Here is a 25,512-nt window from a genome sequence, read left to right on the forward strand (position 1 = left end):
AGAATTATTTAAAGCCTAAATCCATCGCAGTGAAACAAGTTTTGTTTAGAATTGAAATTAACACTGTCGAGAACAGCAATCAAGATGAATCCATTTCCTTAAAAAACAAAATCCAAATACACTAAAAAAACCACTAAGCAAGCAGTCTATTTTCAAGAGAAGCAAACAAATAGATGTGATAGCACACATTATGTATATCACTTTTGGAATTCTTTTAAGTACTTAAAAATACAGAAAAGCAAGTTCATTAAATTTTCTTCTCTTTATATAACAATATGGCCTAGGTGAAAAGACAGGTCTTGCACTATGTTGTGGCTTTTTTTTTTTTTCCTGGAGAAAAAAAAGTCCCTCATGTGTTTACAAACTCTGAAATAACAGACAAATTGTTCATTCCCAAAGGTCCCTACAACCACATTCCTTATAAAACCCAAAGGATCAACGATTTCTTCCTCTTATGCTTTCTTTCTCATTGCCTTTGTAAAGCTGCAACTCTCTGTAATTTCCTTCCTTTAACTGTGACTAGGAGAAGCTCCTTTTAGAAGATTGATAAATCATTTTAAGGGATAATTAATGAGAAATACTATCAAAAACTATTAAGAAAGGGAGAATGTGCCATTCCTTCCAAGCACATTTAATATGTTTTTAATGTTACCACAATTTGAGGAACCGTTAAATACATACTTCCTACTATGGACTGCCTAAGATGATCAGATCAAGTATGAAAAATCAGTATATTCAACTCACATCTAAATAATTTGTATTAAAACATTAAACAAAAAAAAAAAAAAAACATTAAACATCTCTCTGGAAAAACAAGGTCAGGGTCATTCTCCTGTGTAAGAACTAAAAATTAAAAAAAAAAAAAAAAAGGCCCAGAAGCATAATATCTACATTTTTCTCTAGAGACGTACTTCTTCAATAACCTGTTTTCCCCTCAGATTTATCAAATAAATGTATATTGTTGCTGTGTATTTTCTGTTATGTTATCAGTTAACTTCAATGCTCAAGTCTACTTAACCAAAAGTACAACAGTACATTTGATTTTACCACATGCTTTATATTGTCATAAAGAATGAATCTCCTGAGAGTTCACACAAAAGCAAGTAAAAGCCCTCTATACACCAAGCATTTCTACACCTAATTTTTTTAAAATGACTAAGCTCTAAAATCATTCTAATTACTAAAATATTGAGATCAGAAAAACACAAATTAATTTTACTTTTCACTCTTTCACTTGTTTTAGATTTTTTGCAGGACACAGATGGAGGTTCCTTCAAATTCACTAAAAATAAAACCATCTACAAGCAACTTAAGAGTTATAAAAGAAATTTTTTAAAAGATTTCTGGTCACTAAATAAATGCACCAAAAACCAAGTTCAGGTTTTCTCTTCTTGAAATTGAACCATCCATGTGTTCCTACTGAACATGAAAAGTTCCATTCTCCAAGTGATGCAATCTTTAAGAAAACTAAAACATACTCTTGAAAATATTAGGAAATGACTAGTGACTCAAAGTATTGCTTTTCCTCTCTTACATTAATGCAACCATCTTTGCTCCTAATAAACAGGAAATATTAATATACTTCTATTTACATGTTTTCAGTGTGGTAGGCAGTTAAAATTTATGGGTGACGTTTCTTAAATTTTACTGTATTTTCAAACACTGTTATGTTTCTTCAATAATAGCTTGCCTTAAAATATGACTACAGAATTTAGAGTTCAAACCACCGTGAGTGGCACTACCAGGGAAGAAACCATATCGCCTATTACAGCACACCCCTGCTTATCTAATGGGCATTCACTGAAGACTATTTGACAAAATGTAGGTAAATTCAGCCACTACAAGCCCTCCCCCACCCCTTCCTTACATATGAAAAAAGAAACACTTAAAAATCTTACCAGGACTAAAATTGTTTCAGCCCAGTGGAATGAATCCAGTGATATTTTAGTGAAACACACAGTACTATGTTTTCTCCAGCTTATGTGCCTTGAAATACATATTCTTTAACCACAAAGAAAAAAAATGGAAATAAATCTAAGCTCTAAATTTAATTTTAAGTGAAAAGTATTAAATGTTTTAAAAACATCACTGGCAGAAAAGAGTCCTGCTATAGTTAAATCCGCTCCTTTAATAGCAAATACTCCACTATACATTAATATAAAGTTAGTTTCCATAAGGAAGGCAGAAGGAACACCCTAAGAGCAACTGCACAACACAGCTAACTTTTAGGTCCCTCCATTCAACAGGTACATGAAAAAGCATCCAAAGTAGTATTTTTCCTTAATCTACACGTTTCTGTAGCCCAACGTTTACAAAGGAGGCATTATGGTGTTACCAAAATTACTCCCCTAACTTACTACTGACTTCATTTAGCAAACAATGAACACAAAAATTGGGGACTGGGTGGTTAAAAAAAAATCACCTATTCCAGAATCTGTTTTGGGGTGTCTCGGAGACCATGAAGACAGTAATTCATACAAGGAAATGCCTTACCGTTCAGTGAGGCTCTGACTCGAAGTAGACTTAAAACCCCCTATACTATATCACTCCTTCAACTCCAGGGGGTAAAGAATAACGGAATTCTTTCGAGGGTTAAGGGGCGGGGGTGGGGGGGTGTATTTTTTTTTTTTAATCACGTTTAAAGATTTAAATCGGAAACAAAATTTAAATCTCCAGTGGCACAACACGAAGTTGGAAAGAATCATTAAGAGTTAAGCCAAGATTTGAAGCCCCCCCAAAATAAAACAATTACCACCGAGGAAAAAGGAGCTTCGGTAACTCGTTTACTGGAAAAAGAGGGGGAAAAAAAAAATCTTCCACCGTGGGGGGTGGGGGGGAGAAGAGGAAGACAATAATAGGTAGCCTTAATATTCAAGGGGCGGTGGGGGGGAATATGGGGAAAGTGAAGAGGGAAAGGTAGAAAGCAACTCTTCTGAAATGGGAAGAGAGAAAAAGAGGTCCGACCCTGAGGAGGAATGAACTGTGCCGGGGGTTCCGGGGGTTCCGGGGGTACCGGGGAGTCCCCCAGCCCGAACGGCCGGCCCGCGGGAGGCCAGGTTTAGCTCTCCACGCTCATCTCAGCACCGTCGGGAGGAGGAGAGCTAAAGGCCATTCTGCCGTACGTTTTCCCCATTCACACGGACTGGATGTCAGCAGCAAAGGGGTGGGGGTGACGCGGAAGGGCGCAACAGCATCTCGGGGAGGGAGGGAAGAAACTTCGCCAGAAGAGGAAGCAGCGGCTCCTCTCGGCCCCTCGCACCGGCCGGCGAAGTTGCGCCACCGACGCCCCTGCCCGGCGGGCGCCCACCCCCTCACCCCTCACCCCTCAGCCCGTCACCCCCTCACCCCCCTCGGCACGCACTACCACGCAGCGCTCGACCCCTCAAACTGCCCCCGAAGTCCAACTGCGCCTCCGCCTCCTCCTGCCCCCGGACCCATCCCAACTAAGTTGCAGGGAAAGCTCCCGCCCAAAAGCGCGGCCTGTTCCGGACAACAGGTGGGCAGTGGCGCCAGCAGGGCTGGGCCTCTCCTAGCCAGGCCCACTCCACTCCTCCCCGGCCAGGGCCCGGGGGCGCCCGGCTCCGGGACGGGGAGGGGGAGCTCGCTCCCTTACCTCCGCCATATTTGCCGTACTGACGGGTCACATCTCCGCGGCGGCCGCAGCTGGGTCACGGCCAGAACCCGGATGTGAGACTCGGCTACAGGACTCCAGCCGCCGCCGCCGCCGCCGCCTCGGCCGCTCCCGCCGCCGCTGCTTCGGCGGGAACGCGCAGGAGCCGCCCGAGCGCGCCCACCACACCCCACTCCGCCCCCTCGCGGCGCCGGGGCTGAGCAGGACCGGAGGGAAAAGGCCGGCGCGCGCGCGCGGCCCCGCGGCAGCAGCCTTCCCTGGGAGGAGCGCGGAGGGGGCGGAGCCAAGGTGGGTGTTGGGGGGAGGTGGGCATCTCCGCGCGACGCGCCTCCCCCGCCCCAGCCGATCCGCGACGCCCGCTGAAGGAGAGGGCCCGAAGGGACCAGAGAGGGCAAGGAAGAGTGCCGAAAAAAGCCGCGTTCAGCCTTCACAGCGCAGCGGAAAAGATACGTCGTGTTCTCCATGTAGGCCTTTTTTGAAGTGCATTTGCTGGAAAACGGATGTCGCTGTGATGCAACAAGGGCAAGGGCGCAAAGTAGAGCGCTTTGAAAGCGGCTGTCTCTGGACAAGTATTTCTCTCAGTTGATTCCTGACAGGAAATGTAAAATCCCACATCCCCAAATCCTAGAGGTCAGAGCAGAGAGATTAAGGAAAGGGACTGTGGATACAGGTAGTCTGCTGTCCTCACATCTCATTGGCTTTTTTCTTTTCCCCTCACACACTTCCTGAGATGCCAGGAGCAACATGATTGTGCAACGTTTGGATTTTGCACAATTGGAGAAATTTTCTACATGCGAGATACTGAAAAGCTGCTCTTTGATGGATCTCTGACTTGACTGCATTTAGGGAAAACCTGCTTATTTGCAATGTCCTGAAATGCCAGCAATTTGAAAGTCTATTTTAAAATTTTGGCCTAGAACTGCCAATTGGCCTTCAACGCCAACTCTCATGACTGCACCGCCAATGATTGCAAAATAACAAACATGTTTCCCTTCCACTACTAAGGCAGATACTGGCTAATGCAAAGGTGATATTAAAACATGCACTAACATATTTTACTCAACCAGGAGTTTAAAAATCTTAATTTCAAAAAGATTGTTTTCCCCTAAATGTTCAAGGGTTCTTAATGCAATTTCAAAAATGATTACCCAAATCAACCAAATATAAAAAGTCATTCCTTCCAAATAATGTGATGCCAGCACCACCATATACTGCATAAATGTGCACACTTACAATTTTTCTTTAATACTCAACTTACAATGCAATATGGGCTGTTTTCTTAAATTATTTGTATTCCCTTAAAATTCTACACTCTATTAAGCAGTTTCCTTTTTCCAAAGATTCAACATTAACTTGAAATTCTTATGTCCGATAATAATTTGTGCATGAATAACTTGTGCATTTACAGGTATATGAAGTAGCTGCTAAGTGAAAGGACATTACCTGGTAATTTGACAGGAAAAGAGTCCACAGACAGTCTGTAAACCAATTAAACATAAACATCTGATGCACATTTTCTACTGAAAGAAAAGCAAGGGAAAGAAGAGAAAGGAAAACTTTTAAGGTTCCCAAATCTACAAACAATTTTTACCATTAACTGTACTGTACAGTATTTTCATTTTATTTTTTTTAGAATACTTTTATAAAAGTGTTTTTCAGGATTCCTTGGGGGGAGAATAAATATTTTAGCACAGGTACATAGAGTTACCCTACTGAATTACCTTAGTCCTTTGGACTCAAAAAACAGTTTCTGAAAAGTCAGTTTCTGTTTAAATAGTTTTCACTTTGAGATGTTTGATGGAAAACAGCTGAAGACAAAGAACAATTGATGTGCATAGACCTGGGGTGGGTAAAGACAGAATAAGGGGCCTAGAGGTAGAAACTCAGGCTTTAAAATAACATGGGATAAAGGAGGATTTTCCATTTAAACTAATATATGAAATTTAGTTCACAGAAATTAAAAAGTATTGTCAAAATGCAAGGTACAGGAATAACTTGCTTGCTTAAGCCCATTTACTCTTTGATTTAAGTTAAACCTCAACAAAAAAATCCCAATTATGATTAAAAAGCTGGGGATCATGGCCCCTTAGGCTATAGAACGAATTCTGAAATTGTCAGGAAAATCGGATCTGGGACTTATTTGAAGGGAATCCTTCTTACCGATAAATGACTTTTAAGTTTATTAATATTGTGAATCATTTTTATTAATTTTAAGTGGCATCACTTAGAGGAAAAATTCCCTCTATGTTTTTCTCCTCCCTTTTTAGTAAATGTGGGTTCAGTCCTTTTTTTAGGCTTAGATATTCTAAAAATATATAAAGTTAGAAATCCAATATTGTTAAGTCATTAGTAACATACTACTAATGAATTCAGTATGGTTTTATTCCCATTTTATTCTCATGATATACTTATCCTTCAAAATTTAACCACTTTAAGGAAAGTAAAGTTTTTCTCAAAAACTCTTGCTTACCTCCTCAGTATCAAATATATGAAAATTAACATTCATGAGCCACACACCATCTTAGTGTTGGATGGGACCTTAGAGGTCTTTTAGCCAATTTCTACCTTGTCTAGATAGGAATCCCTCATTACGTGTCCCCACTATCAGGCTTTTCTGCCTATGCTAAAACACCTTCAATGACTTACTGTCTGATGAAGAGGCTGCTCTTTTCAGAAAAAGCTGTACGTTTAGAACATTCTTCTTTTTATTAAACCAGACTCTATCTCCTTGTTACTTCCATCCACTTCCCTGAGTTTTTCAGCACTTTGGATTAATTCAACAGATGTCTTCTTTGTATTTAAGTGCAAACAATCAATATTTATACTTAGGTTAACAAAATATAAATCTTTAATGCCTACCGATACTAGAAGACCTAAAAATAAGACATAACAGAGTTAAAGGTATGAAAAAATACACCAATACCTATGAGCTGTTTAAAATCATTACCGTTTATATAGTATTTATTAATATGATGTCTAAAATGGTAATTGTTAGAATTGGATAATAAAATATTTTAAAGTTAAACTAAAAAGTGTGGTTAATTCCAACTTTATGTGAGGTTTGTGGCTAATGTCCCAAAACAAACAAACAAAAAAACCACTATACAAAGCCTGAATAAATGCCTCTTGAGCTCCCATTCCCCACCTAAAGGCTTCCTTATTTTCAGGCAAACTAACATTAACTTTCACCACATTTAAGTTTCTCAAAACTGCTATCATATTTGGAAATCATTTTTAAGCAATTTACTAGATACTCCATTAAAAGTCATTAAGTATTTTCATAGAGGCTATCTCACACACTCACACACACACACACACCCCTTTCAATTATTATTTTGGTTTTAACAAAAGCCTTTTAAGGTCACAATTTTACTTCAACCAGTACCTTAAACTAACCAATAAATAAAAAGTCTTTGGCAGTTTACATTTACCTAAGAAATATAACCTTTTATTCAGGACCAATACTTGACTCAAATATAAGATATATACCTATACTACATAAACAAAATGTTATGCAACCCAGGAACCTCTCATAATGCTCCAAGAAAATACCTGTAACAATTTAGGCTCTAGGACTGTTTGAATGCAGCAGATTCAAAATCTTAAAAACAAATTCTCTACCTAACCATTTTCAGAGTCTGTGAGTCCTTCTGAGATTGATAGACTATTTACTAAATTTTTATTTGAAAGTGTCAACCTACACATGAAATGCAGGTAAAAATTGACAAATATCTATTAATTTGGTTGAAAATACCTGCATGTCAAAAAATTTAAAAAGGATATCTGATAAATTGAGAGTTTACCTTTACTTTAGTACGCAGAATGCAGGTTACAAAGCAGTAATGCAATACATTCGGAAGCCCCACATCTATGCAAGAATCAGCATCATCTTTTTGTTAGTTTAGTTTTTATTATTAATGCCACCCCAAAACACTTACATAGCCTTTTGTTTCTTCAAGTAACAGGGTTTTTTTTCCATAATTTTTTTTTTTTTACATAAAGAGTTTTATCGAATGACCCCACTTTATCAGATTACCACAAAATGTTATTTTTATAGCCCTAATATTGTTGACATGTTATTTTTATCTCACCCCCAACTCTGGAAATTATTGGCCTATCATCAATTCTCAAACACTGGAATATACAGAAAGGGTAACGGAGTATTTATATTACTTGAGGGAGTTTGGACTTTCCCTCCCTTAATCTCCAAGTGTGCCCCTGCCTACCAGCATCACATCCGTCTTGTCTGCATTGAACCTCAACCAGTTGGTTCTTAACCACGTCCGAAACTCAGCCAGGCACTGGGAGAATCGAGCCACCACACCATCTGGATCAAAGAAAGAGAGCCTCAGTAGTAACGAGACCAGAGACGATGATACCACAAGCTCACCATGTCTCTAATTCTCAGCCTGTCTCTAATTTTTAAAAGATAGCCAAGAATTAGGACAAGGATCCCATGACAATTTTAGGAAAACATTAATTAGCCTTGAGACATGCAATTTGTAACCGACGGTCAAGGAATAAAAGCGGCCCAATAAATAGGTCGCCTCATTCCATCCATGACTGAAGAAAGAAGGTTCGGTCAACTCCGCGTCATCTGGGCTAAGCGGGCCTCAGTAGAAGGGCCAGTCTTGTAACTGCATAAGCTTTTCTGCAAAATTAAGAGTTTAAGCGTTGGAGGAAGCTTTAGGGATAACAGGGGCCCGGAGAGAGGCAGTGACTTGCCCAAGGTCACACAGCAAACGGGGACCAGAGATGGGCTCCAAGCCAGAGGTCTTTCCACGAAAAGCTGCAAGAACAAGGCCATTTCAAGGAGGGGTAGGCATCTGTCCCCAGGGATCTTCCCACGGCCTGGCAGGGCCTTGTTCCTTCATCTTAATGCCCTCTTCCAGTGTCTCTCCCCTCCCTCACTCCCCTCCGAAATGGGCTGGCCCGCCCAGGACCCCGCTCACCACGGGGCACTGCAGTGCAAGCAGGAGCCTCCCAGGGGCTGGGACCGAACCCGGATCTACAGGGGAAAAGAGGCGGAGCCACAGGGGGGATGGTCAGCTTAGCCCCACCCCGACCGTATTCGGGGCCGACAGGAGAAAGGGGCGGAAGCAAACTGGGCGAGACGAACTCACACCGCAGCGGATTCCCAGCGCGCCGCCGCCGCCGCCGCCGCCGCCGCCAAAGCAAAAGACCGGGCAGGGAGGGGGAGCGCGGAGGAGGGCAGCTGCGCATGCGCCTCGGGGGGGCCGGCGCCCTCCGGGAGGGGGAGCGGGCCGGGCGCGTTCTCTTGCAGCCCCTCCCCGGAAGTTAAGGGTCTTCCGGGCGGTGCTCCACGGTGGGGGAGGGGAGGGGGAGAAAGGGGACCGGGGACACCTTAGGAGCCCCTCATCCCAATCAGGACTAGGAGAGGAGAGATGGTGTATGGAGGCTGCACTTACAGCCGCTGCCGCTGCTGCCGCCGCCACCTTCACTGCTGCCGCCACCGCCTGAAGAAGCCCCATCCATCCGCCTGCAGCCGGGGAGACTCAGAACCTGGGAGGGGCCTGGGGCCCGGGCCGCCCGCCTCCTTTTTCTAGTCGTCGTCCGGAGCTTCCTCTTGCTCCACCAACCCTCTGCCCTCCCCTTCGCCTCCGCCCTCCTCTCGGTCTCCAGCCGCCAGCCAACCGCGCGGCCGCTTGTTGAGCCGGGGCTCCTCCGTCTCCATGACGCCCGGCAAACATTCCCGAGCCTCGGCCGGAGCCGCTGACGCGGGCCGTTGGGGTCCAGGGACTCCGGAAGCAGCTAGGGAAGGGGCGGCCGAGCACTCCGCCGCCTGTCGCCACCATGCCCACCTCTCCAGGAAACAGCCGCAAGCAGCAGAACCTCTGGCTGTAAGTCCGGCGCTGAGAACTTAGCCCGTCCTTCTGGGTCCCTGACGGAGCTCGTTTAGATCGGGGCTCCTGCATCCGTGTTCAGACGGCCCTCGGAGCTCTCCTGCCTCACTGTCCCCTTCCTTGGCCTCGTACGGCCTTGTTGACCCCCCACCCCACCCCCCAACTGCCGTGTTCGCCCCACGGGAAAAGATCTACTTTGTTTGGAACCGCTCTCCCTCCCGACGCTCCTGGGGTGGTTTTTCCGGTCAGCCGGTCAAGCTTGTTGCCCGCATTCAGCCCGCAGGTTCACTGTGCTCTGTGGTCCAGGTGTTTTCTGCCTCCTGCCTTCGTGCTTTAAAACCCATTCCTGCTAAGGACGTTTCTGCAACACTGGAGAGAGAAGCTGGAGGAGAGCGCACAGCTCTGAGGACCCGTTTTGCTTGCAAACTTCGAAAGATGCCTTGGTGCTGCCCCAGCAGCCGCACTAAAGTTTGCTCATTCATCCGCTCTCCTACACTTCAGACCACTTTTGTTCTCTCTTCTCAGACCTTCAGCATCTCTCCTCCAATCTGCAGCCCAGCTTATCATTCTTAACAGGACTCTGAAAGTTCCTGGGAGAGACCCTTACATTCTCTCTCGAATATGGTTCTCAGGGCCCTTTGTCCATTCTACCACTCCACCGAAGTCGTTTTTTTGGTTTTTGGTTTTGGGTTTTTTGTATTTTTTTGTGAAGGTCGGCAATAGGCGCCCATCGAAATGCAAGGTCTTATTTCTCAGTTTCTTAGCCCTTCCGCTTCTCGTTTGGAATCATTTCATTTGGTTTCTGGGACCCCACTCCTCCCTAGTTCTCTCCTTGTTTTGTGGCTACTTCTTTTCAAAATACTTTGGTGGTACCTTTTCTTCTTTCCCATATCTAAATATTGGAGTGCTGCTGCAGTCAGTCTTTAGACCCCTTTCCTTCACTCTTGTCTTATGACTTTAAAAATCACCCGTACACTGATGATTCATAAATTTATATCTCTAGCCGGCACCTCTTCCAAAAACCAGACTTTAAGAAAATCAACATCTGTACTTAGAAAGTAATAGGCATCTCATAATTCATATGCAGAACTAACCTTATTTCCCCCTCTTCTCTACTCTGCAGTCTTTGCCATTTCATTAGATAGCAATTTCTGCTCCTCTAGTTACTCAGTAAAAAAACTTTGCAGTTTCTTTTGGCTTCTCTAATGCCCCACTCCATCAGCAGAGACTATCATTTTTACCTGCAAAATAAATCAAGACTAATAGAAGTCCCTGTAACATTATAGTAACCACCTAAATGGTCTTCTTACTAACACCCTACACATGGTAGTCACTATGGCTCTTCTCAAAACCCTCCAGTTTTTTCCATTTCATTCAGTAAAAACTCACATCATTACAGAGCCCCACAGGATCTCACCTTGGACTCTTCCCTTTGGCTGATTGTTCCACAACAATATCAGACACATTATTTTCCCACTTTACGGCCAATTCATTTGCTGTTTTTTTGTGGAGTTTTTGTTTTTGTTTTGTTTTGTTTTTTTGCATTTGCTGTTCTTTGGAATATTGCACCCCCACATACTTTCATGACTCACTTATTTCCTTCAGATGTCATCTTATCAAAAAGTCCTTCTCTAACCACTTCTCATAAAGTAATATAATACTTCTAATTCCCAGCACTTCCAGTTCCTCAACCTTGGTTTAAACTTATCTATAAAACTTATCTCTACTTGGTATATAATATACATGTTCATCAGTGTGTCTTCACCCAAACTATGGTACTCCATAGGGCAGACATTTTTGTTCTGTTCACTGCTATTGCCTTGAATGAAGAAAGCATATTTGCTGACTGAACGAATGAATAATGTATGTGAGTAATATTGGTTACTGTGCATCCTGTCTGGTTTTTGTTTATACTTATAGGTATGGAAATCTCAAAGTAAAATTAAGCTGAATTCATGAATTCTCTTGGGGATTTCTTAAATAATGGCAGATTCATAACAGATTACCTATTAAGGAAAGAATCAGGTGGGAAGTAGTATAACCTTCACTTTTTGAGATAGCGATGTTATCCAGTCAAAGCAAAATTTCAGATTTTAAAATTACAACCACTTGTTTGACCTAATGTGTTATTTCTCATCTTCTTCCTTTTAGATTTAATGCTGATCTTGGAAAGGATCTCATGAAACATGTATTTAACATTTTTTTACTTTCTCCCATTTTTTTCTGTATTAGGTGTTTGCCATTAGCGTAACAATCTCCCAGCGTGATAAAACAGCCAGTCTTTCTTCAATGCCCCTGTCCCACCTCTCTGCCCAGTCCCTCTATTCTACTTTCTTACAAATTTATGCATTTCCTTTCAGTTCTTTGAGTTTTCATGTTACCTGTCCACTTTTTTTTTCATTAGTGTTCTTACCATATTAAGAATAATTATTTTAAATTCCCAATCATGGCAATTCCAAAATTTCTACTATATCTTAATCTGCTCTAATGCTTGCTTTGTTTCTTCAGACTGTTTTTTGGCCTTTGATGTGCTGTGTAATTTTTTGTTTAAAAGCTGAACATGTTGCATCATGTAATATGAACTGAAGTAAATAAGCCTTTTAGTGTGAAATTTTATGTTTATCTGGCTAGGAATTAGGCTGTGTTTACTGTAGCAGTAGGTTTATGAGGCTTCAATTTCCTCCAGTGTCCTTCTTTTTGTCTCTCTCTCTCTCTCTCTTTTTTTTTTTTTTTTTTTTTTTTACATTCCCCTAGAGACTCCTTGGAGCCTGAGCCTTGCAGCTCTTCCCATTTCAATCCCCTGTTATTGTACAGGAAGGAGACCTATTGGTGTGATGGTAAGATATTGAGGGGAGAGAAAATGTTCCATAATCCTATAATTAGGTCTTAGTCTTTTAGTGGACCTTTGACCTTGAGCTATGACCTTCACAAGTCTTTCTCATATTTTTTTCCTCCTCAGGTAGAACAAGAAATGTAGAGGAAAACTTGGAGTTGTGTATTTATTTCCCTTCCCCCATGTTGATTAGGCTCTGCTAAAATAGTTTTCCTTGAAGCCAGACCTTTGTTAAGGAAAACTGAACAATCTGGGTATATTTTAGAATGGTTATGTCCTATTCCCATGCTGGAATTATGAGGGCATTTTTCTCTGATCATCTTCCTGAGAGGCTGATGGATGTCTTTGTAGGGCTCGGTTAGTGAGACTGGGCCCTGGGAGTTTTTATCTTTAAAATTAGTTTACACTCAGTCTCCAGCAGTCAATTACACTTTAAGTTTTCCTACCATTCACTACCTATTATTTCCTACCAAACACCCTAGTTGCAGTGTTTGTTCCCACTAAATTGTGATTCTCTTTCTCCTGCTTGTCCAACTTTGGGGCCAGTGGTTTATCTATAAACTGATCTGATGGATCTAAAGAGACCTGTTGATTTTCAGTTTGCTAAGTCTTTCTTGTGATAAAAACAAGATTGGTGACTTGTGGTCTTTACATGTTGAACCAGAAACATCTATGTTCATTCTTTAACCCTTGCAGTCTGTTGTCTCTGTTTCTATTCAAAGGTCAGTAATGAGTGACTGAAAGCTTTCAAAAGTCATCAAATTCAATGGGCTTTCTTAACTTTTCTGCCTCTCTGTAGCATTTGACAGTATTGATCTTCCTCTCCTCAACCCTGAGCTTTATTGGCTCACTTATTACTGGTCTAAATGCCACTTTTCTGGTTTCTTTTATCTCCAGCTTCTCCCTCTAGCTCTGTTACCTTCTCTTTGTGCCCTTTAGGTTTTTATTTTAGGACTCTGTTCATTTACTATCATCTCCATACAAAGATTCTCAAATCTGAATCTCCAACTCTAACTTCTGTTCCTTGAAATTCACTTTACTCTTGCATTTTGAACTGCCACCAGACAGCTACAAGATATCACTGATATCTAATATGAACATGTCTACAATTGAACTTTTTAACTGTGTTTTAGAAAACTAACTTAATCCCCACCTTAACTGTATGAGATACGTACTATTATTAACCTTAATGTACAAATAAAGAAACAGATGAATTATTGGACGAGTTTGAGCATTTAAATAGACCTTTGAGTTTAAGTTTTCTTACTTGTAAAACATGACTTTAAATATCTTACAAGTTATTATAAGAATTAAATTATAAAATACAGGTGGATGTTCTTTGAAATTTAAAGTTTAAGTGGCATTGTTATTATCTGTTACCAAGTCCTATCAGTTCTGTATCTGCTATCTTTTAAGGGTGCCTAAGATATGTTTTTATGTTTTAATAGACATGGAAATGACTCTTATGAGGGGAGAAGTCTTTTTTTTTTTTTTTTAAATATTCATGGATCTATAGAAAAAGGAGGCAAGGTATGCCATGCCACACAGGGTTCCACATAGGAAAGTACAAGGGCCAGTCAGGAGATAGAACAAGCAAGAGGAAACATGGACAAGAACCTTTATTGTGGTTTCTGTGGGAGGAATAGACAAAGCAGAACAAACAGGTTTAGAATTGGCTCATTTGGATAATTTCAAAAGGCTCTGGTTCCTGTTGTAAGGGGGATTAGGGCAGGTGGATAGTGACCCAGAAAGAGATTTGAGAGCCTGAGAAAAGGAGTTGGTAAGGGTTAGGCTCTGGATTGGCTGGTTTGCAGATGTAAGGGTGCTTGTGGGTAAATCTTTTACTATGTATAGGATTTGATTAACCTTGGGTGGGCCAGTCCCTCCAGGGTCAGCAAGTTCTTTGATGTCAAAACACCAAAATGCAAAAAATAAAAAGACATGCTTAACACAAGGTGTATCTTGTAATTTGTTTTATGTCTATATCTGCTGCTCCATGTTAAGCCTTGATTACTTCTCACCTGAACTATTCCCATAGCATCTAACTAACGGTCTTACTTCTACTATGTTCCTGCATATGTTCCTGCATACAGTTAAATATTTTTGGAACATAGTTTAGGTCACTTTACTCTTTTGCTTAAAAACCTTCAAAGCCACTCTCTTGCTTTTGTTAAAAAAAAAAAAAATTCCAAAAACATAGCCTGGCTCTTTTGTTTTTGGTTAACTTTGTTTTCCTTCATGCATTTAATTGAATTATTTAGGATTCCCTGTACATACCACATGCTTTTCTACTCTCGTTCACAAAGGTCTTTCCTCAGGGTACATTTTTCACTCTGCTCCAATACCCTTGTCCTCCTTCACCTCCTCCTGCACCAAATACAAATACATGCACATCCCAAATATTTCTTTTGAATTCTCTTTCAATTTAAGGCCTAAGTCAGATGTCACTGTCGTGATTTCTCTGTTCATACTTCTCATCCAAAGTAATCTTACCACCATGCTCATTTCATCTTCTGTGTACTTTGTGGCACCTAAAATTTTGTACTTCTATTATAATCATATACATGTTTTATCTATTAGATTGTAAGCTCCTTAGGGGTCATATCTGATTCATATTGTATCCTTGCCAGTGTGTAGCACAAGGCCTTATGTACAGTGTTTTATAAATAACTTGAATAAGTGGAAGAAATGTATTGGTTTTAGATGGAAATTACCATCATCTCATTAAAATAAGGGGCTAAATACAGAAACTTTCACAAGCCACACTTATTTTTCCTTGTGATTATTTATTTCATAGCAAGATTTGTGGATGGATAGCATGTTTTTAATGTCATTTGCCCCTGTTTTCATGGAAGTGATTATCAGGAGTTCTTTCAACAGATACCTATTTAATGCCTTATACTTTTGTTATTACCTAGATACTGAAGATGCAGGAGTCAAAACAAATTAGGTCCCTGCTTTGGAAAACTAAAGAATGTACATAGAGCTCTACATGACCACTTGTATGATGACTGTTTTCAAGTGTAATGGTTTTCAAAGTGGTTACCTCTTGAAACCTCAGAGTGGTTATCTTCTCTAATTTGCCCCTTTTGAAAACATATTTTCTAATGTAGTTAGAGATGTACCATAAATTTCTCACATAATTGCTACAGGTACTTCTTTCAATTTCTTTCAAAAAGTGGTCTGTATTTTCTGATTTCTTACTTTGCCAGGCAGAATGCTAAGAGCTATGGACATAATAAACATGGTTCCTTCTGATAAAACTTCTGATAAAACTTAAAAGTATGAAGATGGAGGGGGTTCACTGATAATCCTCTCTCGAGATCCCAATAACTAGGTAATTGATAAATGTAACATCATTCACTAATTCATTTCTATTTGGGTCCTATAGAGAGTAGAAAGAACTGGTTTATGAGTAAATATGGTATTTCATTATGCATCTATTTGGTTTGAGATGTCTTTTTTTATTTTCAAATCCATTCCTTTATTTTTTTAATTTAAATTCAACTAACGTATATTGTTAGTTTCAGAGATAGAGGTCAATGATTCATCAGTTTTATATAATACCCAGTGTGCATTATATCATGTGCCCCCTTAATATCCATCACCCAGTTACCGCATCCCCTCACCTCTCTTGCCTCCAGCAACCTTCAATTTGTTTCCTATGATTAAGAACCTCTTATGGGGCAGCCCCGGTGGCGCAGCGGTTTAGCGCCGCCTGCAGCCCGGGGCGTGATCCTGGAGACCCTGGATCGAGTCCCACGTCGGGCTCCCTGCATGGAGCCTGCTTCTCCCTCTGCCTGTGTCTGCCTCTCTCTCTCTGTCTCTATGAATAAATAAATAAAAATCTTAAAAAAAAAAAAGAACCTCTTATGGTTTGTCTCCCTCTTTGATCTCATCTTGTTTTATTTTTTCCTCTCTTCCCCTATGATCCTCTATTTTGATTCTTAAATTCCACGTATGAGTGAGATCTGTGATAATTGTCTTTCTCTGATTGACTTACTTCACTTAGCATAATAACCTCTAGTTCTATCCACATGATTGCAAATGGCAAGATTTCTTTTTTTATGGGTGAGTAGTATTCCATTCTGTATATGTACCACATCTTCTTTATCCATTCATCTGTTGACGGACACCCGGGCTTTCCATAGTTTGGCTATTGAGGACATTGCTGCTATAAACATTGGGGTGCAGGTGCCCCTTCAGATCACTACATTTGTATCTTTGGGGTAAATATCCAGTAGTGCAATTGGAAGGTTATTGAGTAGCTCTATTTTCAACTTTTTGAGGAACTTCCATACTGTTTTCCAGAGTGGGTGCACCAGCTTACATTCCCACCAACAGCATAAGAGGGTTTCTCTTTCTCCACATCCTCACCAACATCTGTTGTTTCCTGAGTGGTTAATTTTTGCTCTTCTGACTGGTGTGAGGTGGTATCTCATTGTGTTTTTGATTTGTATTTCTCTGATGCTGGGTGATGTTCAGCATTTTTTTAAGTATCTCTTGGCCATTTGGAGGTCTTCTTTGGAGAAATGTCTATGTCTTCTGCCCATTTATTGACTGGATTATTTATTTTTTAGTTGTTGATTTTGATTAGTTCATTATAGATTCTGGATACTAGCCCTTTGTCTGATAAGGCATTTGCAAATATCTTCTCCCATTCTGCTGGTTGCCTTTTGATTTTGTTGACTATTTCCTTTGCTGTACAAAAGCTCTTTATCTTGATGAGTCCCAATAGTTCATTTTTGCCTTTGTTTCCCTTGCCTTTGGAGACATGTCTAGCAAAAAGTTGCAGTGGCTGAGGTTACAGACGTTGCTACCTGTGTTCTATTTTAGGATTTTGGTGGATTCTTCTCTCACATTTAGGTCTTTCATCCATTTTGAGTCTATTTTTGTGTATGGTGCAAGGAAATGGTCCAGTTTCATTCTTCTGCATGTGGCTGTCCAATTTTCCCACAGTTTGTTGAAGAGACTTTTTTCCATTGGATATTCTTTCCTACTTTCTCAAAGATTAGTTGACCAAAGATTAGTTGACCAGAGTCCATTTCTGGATTCTCTACTCTGTTCCATCAATCTTTGTTTCTTTTTCAGTATTCCTTTGGCTCTCTGCAGTCTTTTCTGGTTCTATACAAATTTTAGGATTATTTGTCTCAGTTCTGTGAAAAAAGTTGGTGATATTTTGATAGAGATTGCATTGAATGTATAGACATTTTCACAATATTTGTCCTTCCAATCCATGAGCATGGAATGTTTTTCCATTTCTTTGTGTCTTCTTCAATTTCTTTCATGAGCATTCTATAGTTTTCTGAGTACAGATCCTTTGCTTCTTTGGTTAGATTTATTCCTAAGTATCTTATGGGGTTTGGTACAACTGTAAATGGAATTGATTCCTTAATTTCTTTCTTCTGTCTCATTCATAGTGTATAGAAATGCAACTGATTTATGTGCATTGATTTTATATCCTGCCACTATGCTGAGTTCCTGTATGAGTTCTAGCAATTTTGAGGTGGAGTCTTTAAGGTTTTACACATAGAATATCATGTCATTTGCAAAGAGTAAGAATTTGGCTTCTTTGCCAATTCAGATGCCTTTTATTTTTTTGTTGTCTGATTGCTGAAGCTAGGACATCTAGTACTATGTTGAACAACAGTAGTGAGAGTGAACATTCTTGCCATGTTCCTGACCTTAGGGGAAAAGCTCCCATTTTTTTCCCCATTGAGAATGTTATTCATTGGGACCTTTTCATATATGGCTTTTATGATATTGAGCTATGTTCCCTCTATCTCTACTCTATGAAGAGTTTTAATCCAGAAAGGATGCTATACTTTGTCAAATGCTTTATCTGCATCTATTGAGGGGATCATATGGTTCTTGTCCTTTCTTTTATTGATGTAATTTGTCACGTTGATTGATTTGCCAGTGTTGAACCACCCTTGCATCCCAGGAATAAATCCCACTTGGTCGTGGTGAATAATTCTTTTAATGTACTGTTGAGTCCTATTGGCTAGTATTTTGGTGAGAATTTTTGCATCCATGTTCATCAGGGATATTGGTCTGTAATTCTCCTTGTTGGTGGGGTCTTTGTCTAGTTTTAGGATCAAAGTAATGCTGACCTCATAGGAAGAGTTTGGCAGTTTTCCTTCCATTTCTGTTTTTTTGAAACAGCTTCAGAAAAGTTCTTCTTTAAATGCTTGGTAGAATTCCCCTGGAAAGCCATCTGGCACTGGACTCTTGTTTGTTGGGAGATTTTTGATTACTGCTTCAATTTCCTTGCCAGATATGGGTCTGTTCAGGTTTTCTATCTCCCTGTTTCAGTTTTGGTAGTTTATACATCTCTAGGAATTCATCCATTTCTTCCAGATTGCCTAATTTGTTGGCATGTAGTTGCTCATAATATGGTCTTATAATTGTTTGTATTTCTTTGGTGTTGGTTGTGGTCTCTCCTCTTTCATTCATGATTTTATTTATTTGAGTTCTTTTTTCTTTTTGATAAGTCTGACCAGGGGTTTATCAATCTTATTAATTCTTTCAAAGAACCAGCTCCTAGTTTCATTGATCTGTTCTACTATTCTTTTGGTGTCTATTTCATTGATTTCTGCTCTAATCTTTATTAATTCTCTTCTCCTGATGGGTTTAGGCTTTATTTGCTGTTCTTTTTCCGGCTCTTTTAGATGTAAAGTTAGGTTGTGTATTTGAGACCTTTCTTTTCTCTTCAGAAAGGCTTGTATTGCTATACACTTACCTCTTAGAACCACATTTACTGCATCCCAAAGGTTTTGGGATCTAATTTTTTTATTTAAATTCAATTTGCCAACATATACTATAACACCCAGTGCTCATCCCATCAAGTGCCCTCCTTAGTGCCCATTGTCCAGTTACCCCATCCCCCCACCTACCTCCCCTTCTGCAACCCTTTGTTTCCCAGAGTTAGGAGTCTCTCATGGTTTGCATCCCAAAGGTTTTGAAAAGTTCTGTTTTCATTTGTTTCCATCAGTTTTTAAATTCTTTAATTTCCTGGTTGACCCTTTCATTCTTTAGTAGGATGCTCTTTAGCCTCCATGTATTTGAGTTCTGTCCAAATTTCCTTTTGTGATTGAGTTCTATCTTCAAAGCACTGTGGTTTGAAAATATGCAGGAAATGATCTTAGTCTTTTGTACAATTTGAGACCTGATTTGCGACCCTGTATGTGATCTGTTCTGGAGAATGTTCCATGTGCACTCAAGAAGAATGTGTATTTTGTTGCTTGAGGACGGAATGCTTGAATATATCTGTGAAGTCCATATAGTCCAGTATGTCATTCAAAGCCCTTTTTTCTCCCATCTGCTTAGATGATCTGTCCATTGCAGTAAGTGGGGTGTTAAAGTCCCGTACTACTATTGCTATCAGTGTATTTCTTTCATTTTGTTATTAATTGGTTTATGTAATTGGCTGCTCCCATGATAGGGACATAAATATTTATTGTTATGTTGGATAGACCCTTTAATTATGATATGGTGTCCTTCCTCATCCTTTATTACAGTCTTTGGTTTAAAATCTAATTTGTCTAATATGAGGATTGCTACCCCAGATTTCTTTTGATGTCCATTAGCATGATAAATGGTTTTCTATCCCCTCACTTTCAATCTGAAGATGTCTAGGTCTAAAATGAGCCTCTTGCAGACAACATATCGATGGGTCTTGCTTTTTTATCCAGTCTGATACCCTGTATCCTTTGATTGGGGCATTTAGCCCATCTACATTCTGAGTAACTAACTATTGAAAGATACAAATTTAGTGCCATTGTATTACCTGTAAAGTCACTGTTTCTGTATACTGTCTCTATTCCTTTCTAGTCTATGTTACCTTTGGGCTCTCTTCACTTAAAGGATCCCCTTTAATATTTCTTGCAAGGTTGGTTTAGTGATCACAAATTCTTTCAGTTTTTGTTTGTCCTAGAAGCTTTATATCTCTCCTTCTATTTTGAATAACATCCCTGCTGTATAAAATATTCTTGGCTGCATATTTTTCTCACTTAGTACCCTGAATGTGTAATGCCAGTCCTTTCTGGCCTGCCAGGTCTCTGTAGATAGGTCTGCTGCCAGCCTAATGTTTCTAACCTTGTAAGTTATAGACTTCTTGTCCCAAGCTGTTGTCAGGATTTTTCTCTTTATCTCTGAGATTTGCAAATTTCACTCATATAGCAAGGTGTTGACCTATTTTTATTATGAGGGGAGTTCTCTGCACCTCCTGGACTTGAATTCCTGCTTCCTTCCCCCGGTTAGGGACGTTCTCTGTTCTAATTTGCTCCAATATACCTTCTGCCACCACCACCCCTTTCCTCTTCTTCTGGGATCTTCATTATTCTAACATTGTTTCACTTATGTTATCACTTATCTCTCAAATTCTCCCCTGTGATCCAGTAGTTGTCTTTTTTTCTTAGCTTCTTTAGTCTCCATCATTTTGTCTTCTATATCACTAATTTTCTCTTCTGCTCATTTATCCTAGCAGTTAGAGCCTCCATTTTTTACTGCATTTCATTAATAGCCTTTTTTATTTCGACTTGATTAGATTTTAGTTCTCTTATTTCTCCAGAAGGCAATTGTCTAGTGTCTTCTATGTTTTTTTCAAGTCCAGGTAGTATCTTTATAATCATTATTCTGAATTCTAGTTCTGACTGACATGTTACTTATATCCATGCTGATTAGGTCCCAGGCAGTCAGTACTTCCTCTTGTTCTCTTTTTTGAGGTGACTTTTTCCATCTTGTCATTCTTGAAGAAAGTAGTTGGTTCTCCATTTATAGAGTTGCATCTATTCTTTTCTTAGATTCCCAGTTGAGTTTGCAGGTAATCAGAATGATTTGATAGCTAGCTGAATTCCTTGAACCAGATGAAACTAAGGTCTCTTATGTCTCTGCCATCTTGGACTTGGTCCATTGAGTGTCTTATAGATGTTTAGCTGGAGCCACCCAGTAGACTATTAAACATCTAAGTATGAAATTGCATGTTTTGAATTAGATATAATGATTTATGGATTATTTATTCAACAAATAATCATTAAGCAGCTACTGTGTGTTTAGTACATTAGGGATACAATAGGGAAAAAAAACAGCCCCAAATCCTTACCCTCATGGAACTTAAATTCTAAGTGGGGGATAAACAGCTAACTCATAATATATTTAAATAAAAGATGCATTATGTTGGATAGTAAGTCCTAAGGAGAAAAAGCAAGGGGATATGAAATATATGAGAGGAGTATTTGGCATTTTAGATAGAAGAGCCTGGGAAGGCTACACTAAAAAAGTGGTTTTAAGTAAAGACCTGAAGAAAGGATGTTACATATGTACATTTCATGTGAAGAGCATTTTAAGCAAAAGGAACAGCAAGGGCAAAGGCTTCAATAGGGAAATATACCTGGCAATATCAAGGATGCCAGTGTGACAAGAGCTAAGTATACAAAAGAAAGAGTATTGGGGATCCCTGGGTGGCGCAGCGGTTTGGCGCCTGCCTTTGGCCCAGGGCGCGATCCTGGAGACCCGGGATCGAGTCCCACGTCGGGCTCCCGGTGCATGGAGCCTGCTTCTCCCTCTGCCTGTGTCTCTGCCTCTCTCTCTCTCTGTGACTATCATAAATAAATAAAAATTAAAAAAAAAATAAAAAATAAAAAAAGAAAGAGTATTGAACATGAAGTGAGACCTAACTGGATACATGTAGAACTTTTAGGTCATAATAAGGACTTAGGCTTTATGAGATGGTAAACAGATTGAGGATTTTAAGCATAGTAGTGATATGATCTAACTTGTGTTTTAAAGGATCACTCTGGTTGCCATATGGGGAATAGATGTCAGGGGATTGAAGTTAAGCAAGAAGATAAATTAGAAGGCTACTGCAACAATCCAAGAACGATAGGATAGTTATTTGTACCAGGATGGTGGCAACAAGGGTGATAACAAAATGGTTGGACTCAGGATATACTTTGAAATTTTCTCACCCAAGCAACTGAAATAGCATTACCTTTAACAAATGGGGGAAGACTGCAAAAAGAGTATGTTTGCTGGACAAGGTGAGAGTGAGATTGTCGGGAGCTCAGTTTTGCACCTGCTAATTTTGAGTCAGAGGTGGCAGGTAGGTATATGGGTATAGGGTTCAGAGGAATGGTATAGTTAGAGATATATATTTAGGAGTCATTATCATATAGATGGTATTTAAATCATGCGTTGGATGAGTTCACCTAGGCTATGAGTGTGGACAGAAATAGGAAGAAGTCCAAGGATGAACGCTGCAGAAAAAGTAGAAAGAGCGCCAGATAACAAATGTATCTTGCAATCCAAGTTGAAGAAGAGGAGGAGGAGGAGGAGGAGGAGGAGAAAGGGGAAGGGGAGGGAGGGGGAAGGAAGGAAGGAAGGAAGGAAGGAAGGAAGGAAGGAAGGAAGGAAGGAAGGAAGGAAGGAAGGTTAAAGAACAAAGAAGGAAAAAAAGAAGGAGCAACTGGGTAAATTTTGCTGATAAGTAAGATGAGAACATTGGCAATTAATATTGTGGAGGTAACAGGACTTTGGCAAGAATTCTTTTGGTGGGGATCCCTGGGTGGCGCAGCGGTTTAGCGCCTGCCTTTGGCCCAGGGCGTGATCCTGGAGACCCGGGATCGAATCCCACGTCGGGCTCCCGGTGCATGGAGCCTGCTTCTCCCTCTGCCTGTGTCTCTGCCTCTCTCTCTCTCTCTCTGTGTGACTATCATAAATAAATAAAAATTAAAAAAAAAATAAAACCTATATATTAAAAAAAAAAAAAGAATTCTTTTGGTGGAATGATAAGGGCTAAAACTTTACTGGATCAGGTTTAAGAATGATAAGAGCTAAAACTTTACTGGAATTAGAAACAATAAGTAAAGACAGTTCTTTCAAAGGAGTTGCTATAATTAAAGGAAAAATGAATGGGATGGTAGGTAGAGAGATGGAATCAAGAGAAATTTTTTAAGATAGGAGAAATAATGGCATATTTATCTGCTGAAAGGAATAATGCAGTAGAGTGAGAAAAGCTCATGATGCATGAGAGAATTACTAGAACAATGTCCTTGAATAGGTAGAAAGTAATGGAATCCAGTACATGAGTAGAGGAATTGACCTAAGCTGGAATCATAGCTAATTCATCCAAAGTAACAAGAGAGAAATAAGGAATGTAGTCATAGATATAATCAGGTGCAAGTAGTAACAGTGGAAATATTTGAAAGTTACCTGATTAGCTCAATTTTCTCACTTAATTAGCTGAAAGTAAAGATAGGAGAGTAGGGGATCCCTGGGTGGCTCAGTGGTTTGGCACCTACCTTTGGCCCAGGGCGCGATCCTGGAGTCCTGGGATCGAGTCCCACGTCGGGCTTCTGGCATGGAGCCTGCTTCTCCCTCTGCCTGTGTCTCTGCCTCTCTCTCTCTCTCTCTGTGTGTGTGTGTGTGTGTGTCTATCATAAATAAATAAATAAATCTTAAAAAAAAAGATAGGAGAGTAGATGTTGACAATCAAGAAGAGAGAAGTATGAAATAGTGACCTTAGAAGGTGTAGTAAAAAGTGATTTGTACCACAGTATAATTGCTGGCACATTAAAGACACTTTAAGTTAATGATCCATAATTTAAGATGAGATCTGGCATCATGGTCGGATATTTTTTCTTCAGCTTCATTTAGCTGCAGAAGTTGAATTAAAATATATCATATTAATAGAAAACTTGAAGTATTAGGTCAGCAGATTAGGAGATGATTGCCACTGGAAAAAATAGTCTGTTACTCATAGTTTTCAAGAGGAGAGGGCAGGCAATCCCATAGGGAACTACATGGGAAAGCACTGGGTCAGACAGACATCAGGAAGAGGGAAAGGGAGAAACTGTGGGCCCATGTTTTTTATGGTTTTGGAGGGAGGGTACAGGTGAGGCATGATAAGCAGGCTTAAGATTGCTAGTTTGAGTAATATCAGTGGGTTCTGAAACATAGAGACCATCCTTAGTTGTCTGGTACCTGGCTATAGGGCGATTAGGGAAGGTGTATATAGTGGCCCAGAGTGTGAGGGCCTGATAAAGGGGGGCAGTTGGGCATAGACTGGTTTGCATTGGGAAATTGTGCCCATGGGAGGGGAGGAGGTGACAAGATAGGCAGGAAATCAGGCATAGTGCTTGAGCATATCAGTTTGTCCAGAACAAAATGTATTGGGCATAAACATGTGTTGCAAATGGTAGAGTATCAAGTTTACAAAAGATAGAGATGTGGTTAATATACAGGTGTAGGTTCAAAGTTAGAAGATAATTGGAATTAAACAAAGTTTTGGTTTTGCCAGCAAGTGTAGTGAATTTTAAAAAGGAGAAGGAAGATGAGAGTGTAAGGGTTATAATGCAGGTTTAATTGTATTGCATTTCACTTTATGGCACTTTGTTGATACTGTGAATTTTATAAATTGAAGGTTTATGGCAACCCTGTGTCAAGCTAGGTGCCATTTTTCAAACATTTGCTCACTTAGTGGCTCTGTTACATTTTGGTAATTCTTACAATATTTTAAACTTTTTAATTATTTGTTATTTTGAACTGTGATCAGTGATTATGATTCACTGAAAACTCAGATGATGGTTAGCATTTTTTAGCAATGAAGTATTTTTTAATTAAGGTATGTACATTGTGTTTTTAGACATAAGGCTATTGCACATTTAATAGACTACAGTACAGTGTAATCACAACTTTATATGCACCAGGAAACCAAAAAATTCATTTTACTCACTTTATTGTGCTATTTGCTTTATTGTGGTAGCCTAAAACTGAACCTGCAACATGTCCAAGGTATGCCTAATTAACTATGAATTATATTTATTAACCTTAAGCTCAGGGGAAAAGAGATTATGTGAGAGGGTTGAGTAAGGGAGTAAAGCAGGGTAGAATCAAGGGCTTAAAGGTGATAATGGAGTTGAAGGGAGTGAAATCGAGTTGTTTGAAATTGGGTATTAAGAAGGTGTAGGGGCACCGGGGTGGCTCATTCAGTTAAGCATCTGACTCTTGATTTCGGCTCAGGTTATGATCTCAGAGTTGAGAGATCCAGCCCCATGTTAGGCTTTGTGCTGATCATGTAGCCTACTTAAGATTCTTTCTTTCCCTCTCCCTCTGCCCCTTCCTCCCTCCTCCCCTCCTGCTTGCATGGTTTCTCTTTCTCCTTCTCAAAAAAAAGAGTAAGTTAC

At 40.0% G+C, this 25,512-nt stretch overlaps 2 protein-coding genes across 26 annotated transcripts in view; one reads left to right on the top strand and one right to left on the bottom strand.

Moving 5' to 3' along the window:
- Positions 1 to 9,195, bottom strand: part of MIER1 (MIER1 transcriptional regulator) — a 58,316-nt gene extending 49,121 nt beyond the window's left edge. For 3 of the 25 annotated variants that reach the window (XM_025428051.3, XM_035716964.2, XM_049110302.1), the window contains exons 1-2: positions 9,061 to 9,195; positions 7,858 to 7,958 (exon numbers count right to left, since the gene is read on the bottom strand). In XM_025428051.3, coding sequence (XP_025283836.3) covers positions 7,858 to 7,958; positions 9,061 to 9,127 — 168 coding nt within the window. In that variant the 5' untranslated portion in view covers positions 9,128 to 9,195. Of the gene's footprint in view, positions 1 to 1,898; positions 1,923 to 2,493; positions 2,598 to 3,613; positions 3,803 to 5,074; positions 5,152 to 6,277; positions 6,505 to 7,857; positions 8,526 to 8,754; positions 8,870 to 9,060 lie in introns of those variants that run through there. The other 22 variants (XM_025428041.3, XM_049110299.1, XM_035716973.2 and 19 more) reach the window with 20 other exon arrangements.
- A 53-nt stretch (positions 9,196 to 9,248) lies between these two features.
- DNAI4 (dynein axonemal intermediate chain 4) overlaps positions 9,249 to 25,512 on the top strand; it is a 100,334-nt gene continuing 84,070 nt past the window's right edge. Inside the window, 2 exon segments of the mRNA XM_025428030.3 lie at positions 9,249 to 9,383; positions 9,385 to 9,492. Coding sequence (XP_025283815.3) covers positions 9,325 to 9,383; positions 9,385 to 9,492 — 167 coding nt within the window. The 5' untranslated portion in view covers positions 9,249 to 9,324.

The sequence above is a fragment of the Canis lupus genome, chromosome 5 (assembly GCF_003254725.2).
Source record: "Canis lupus dingo isolate Sandy chromosome 5, ASM325472v2, whole genome shotgun sequence".
NCBI classification, from domain to species: Eukaryota; Metazoa; Chordata; class Mammalia; order Carnivora; family Canidae; genus Canis; species Canis lupus.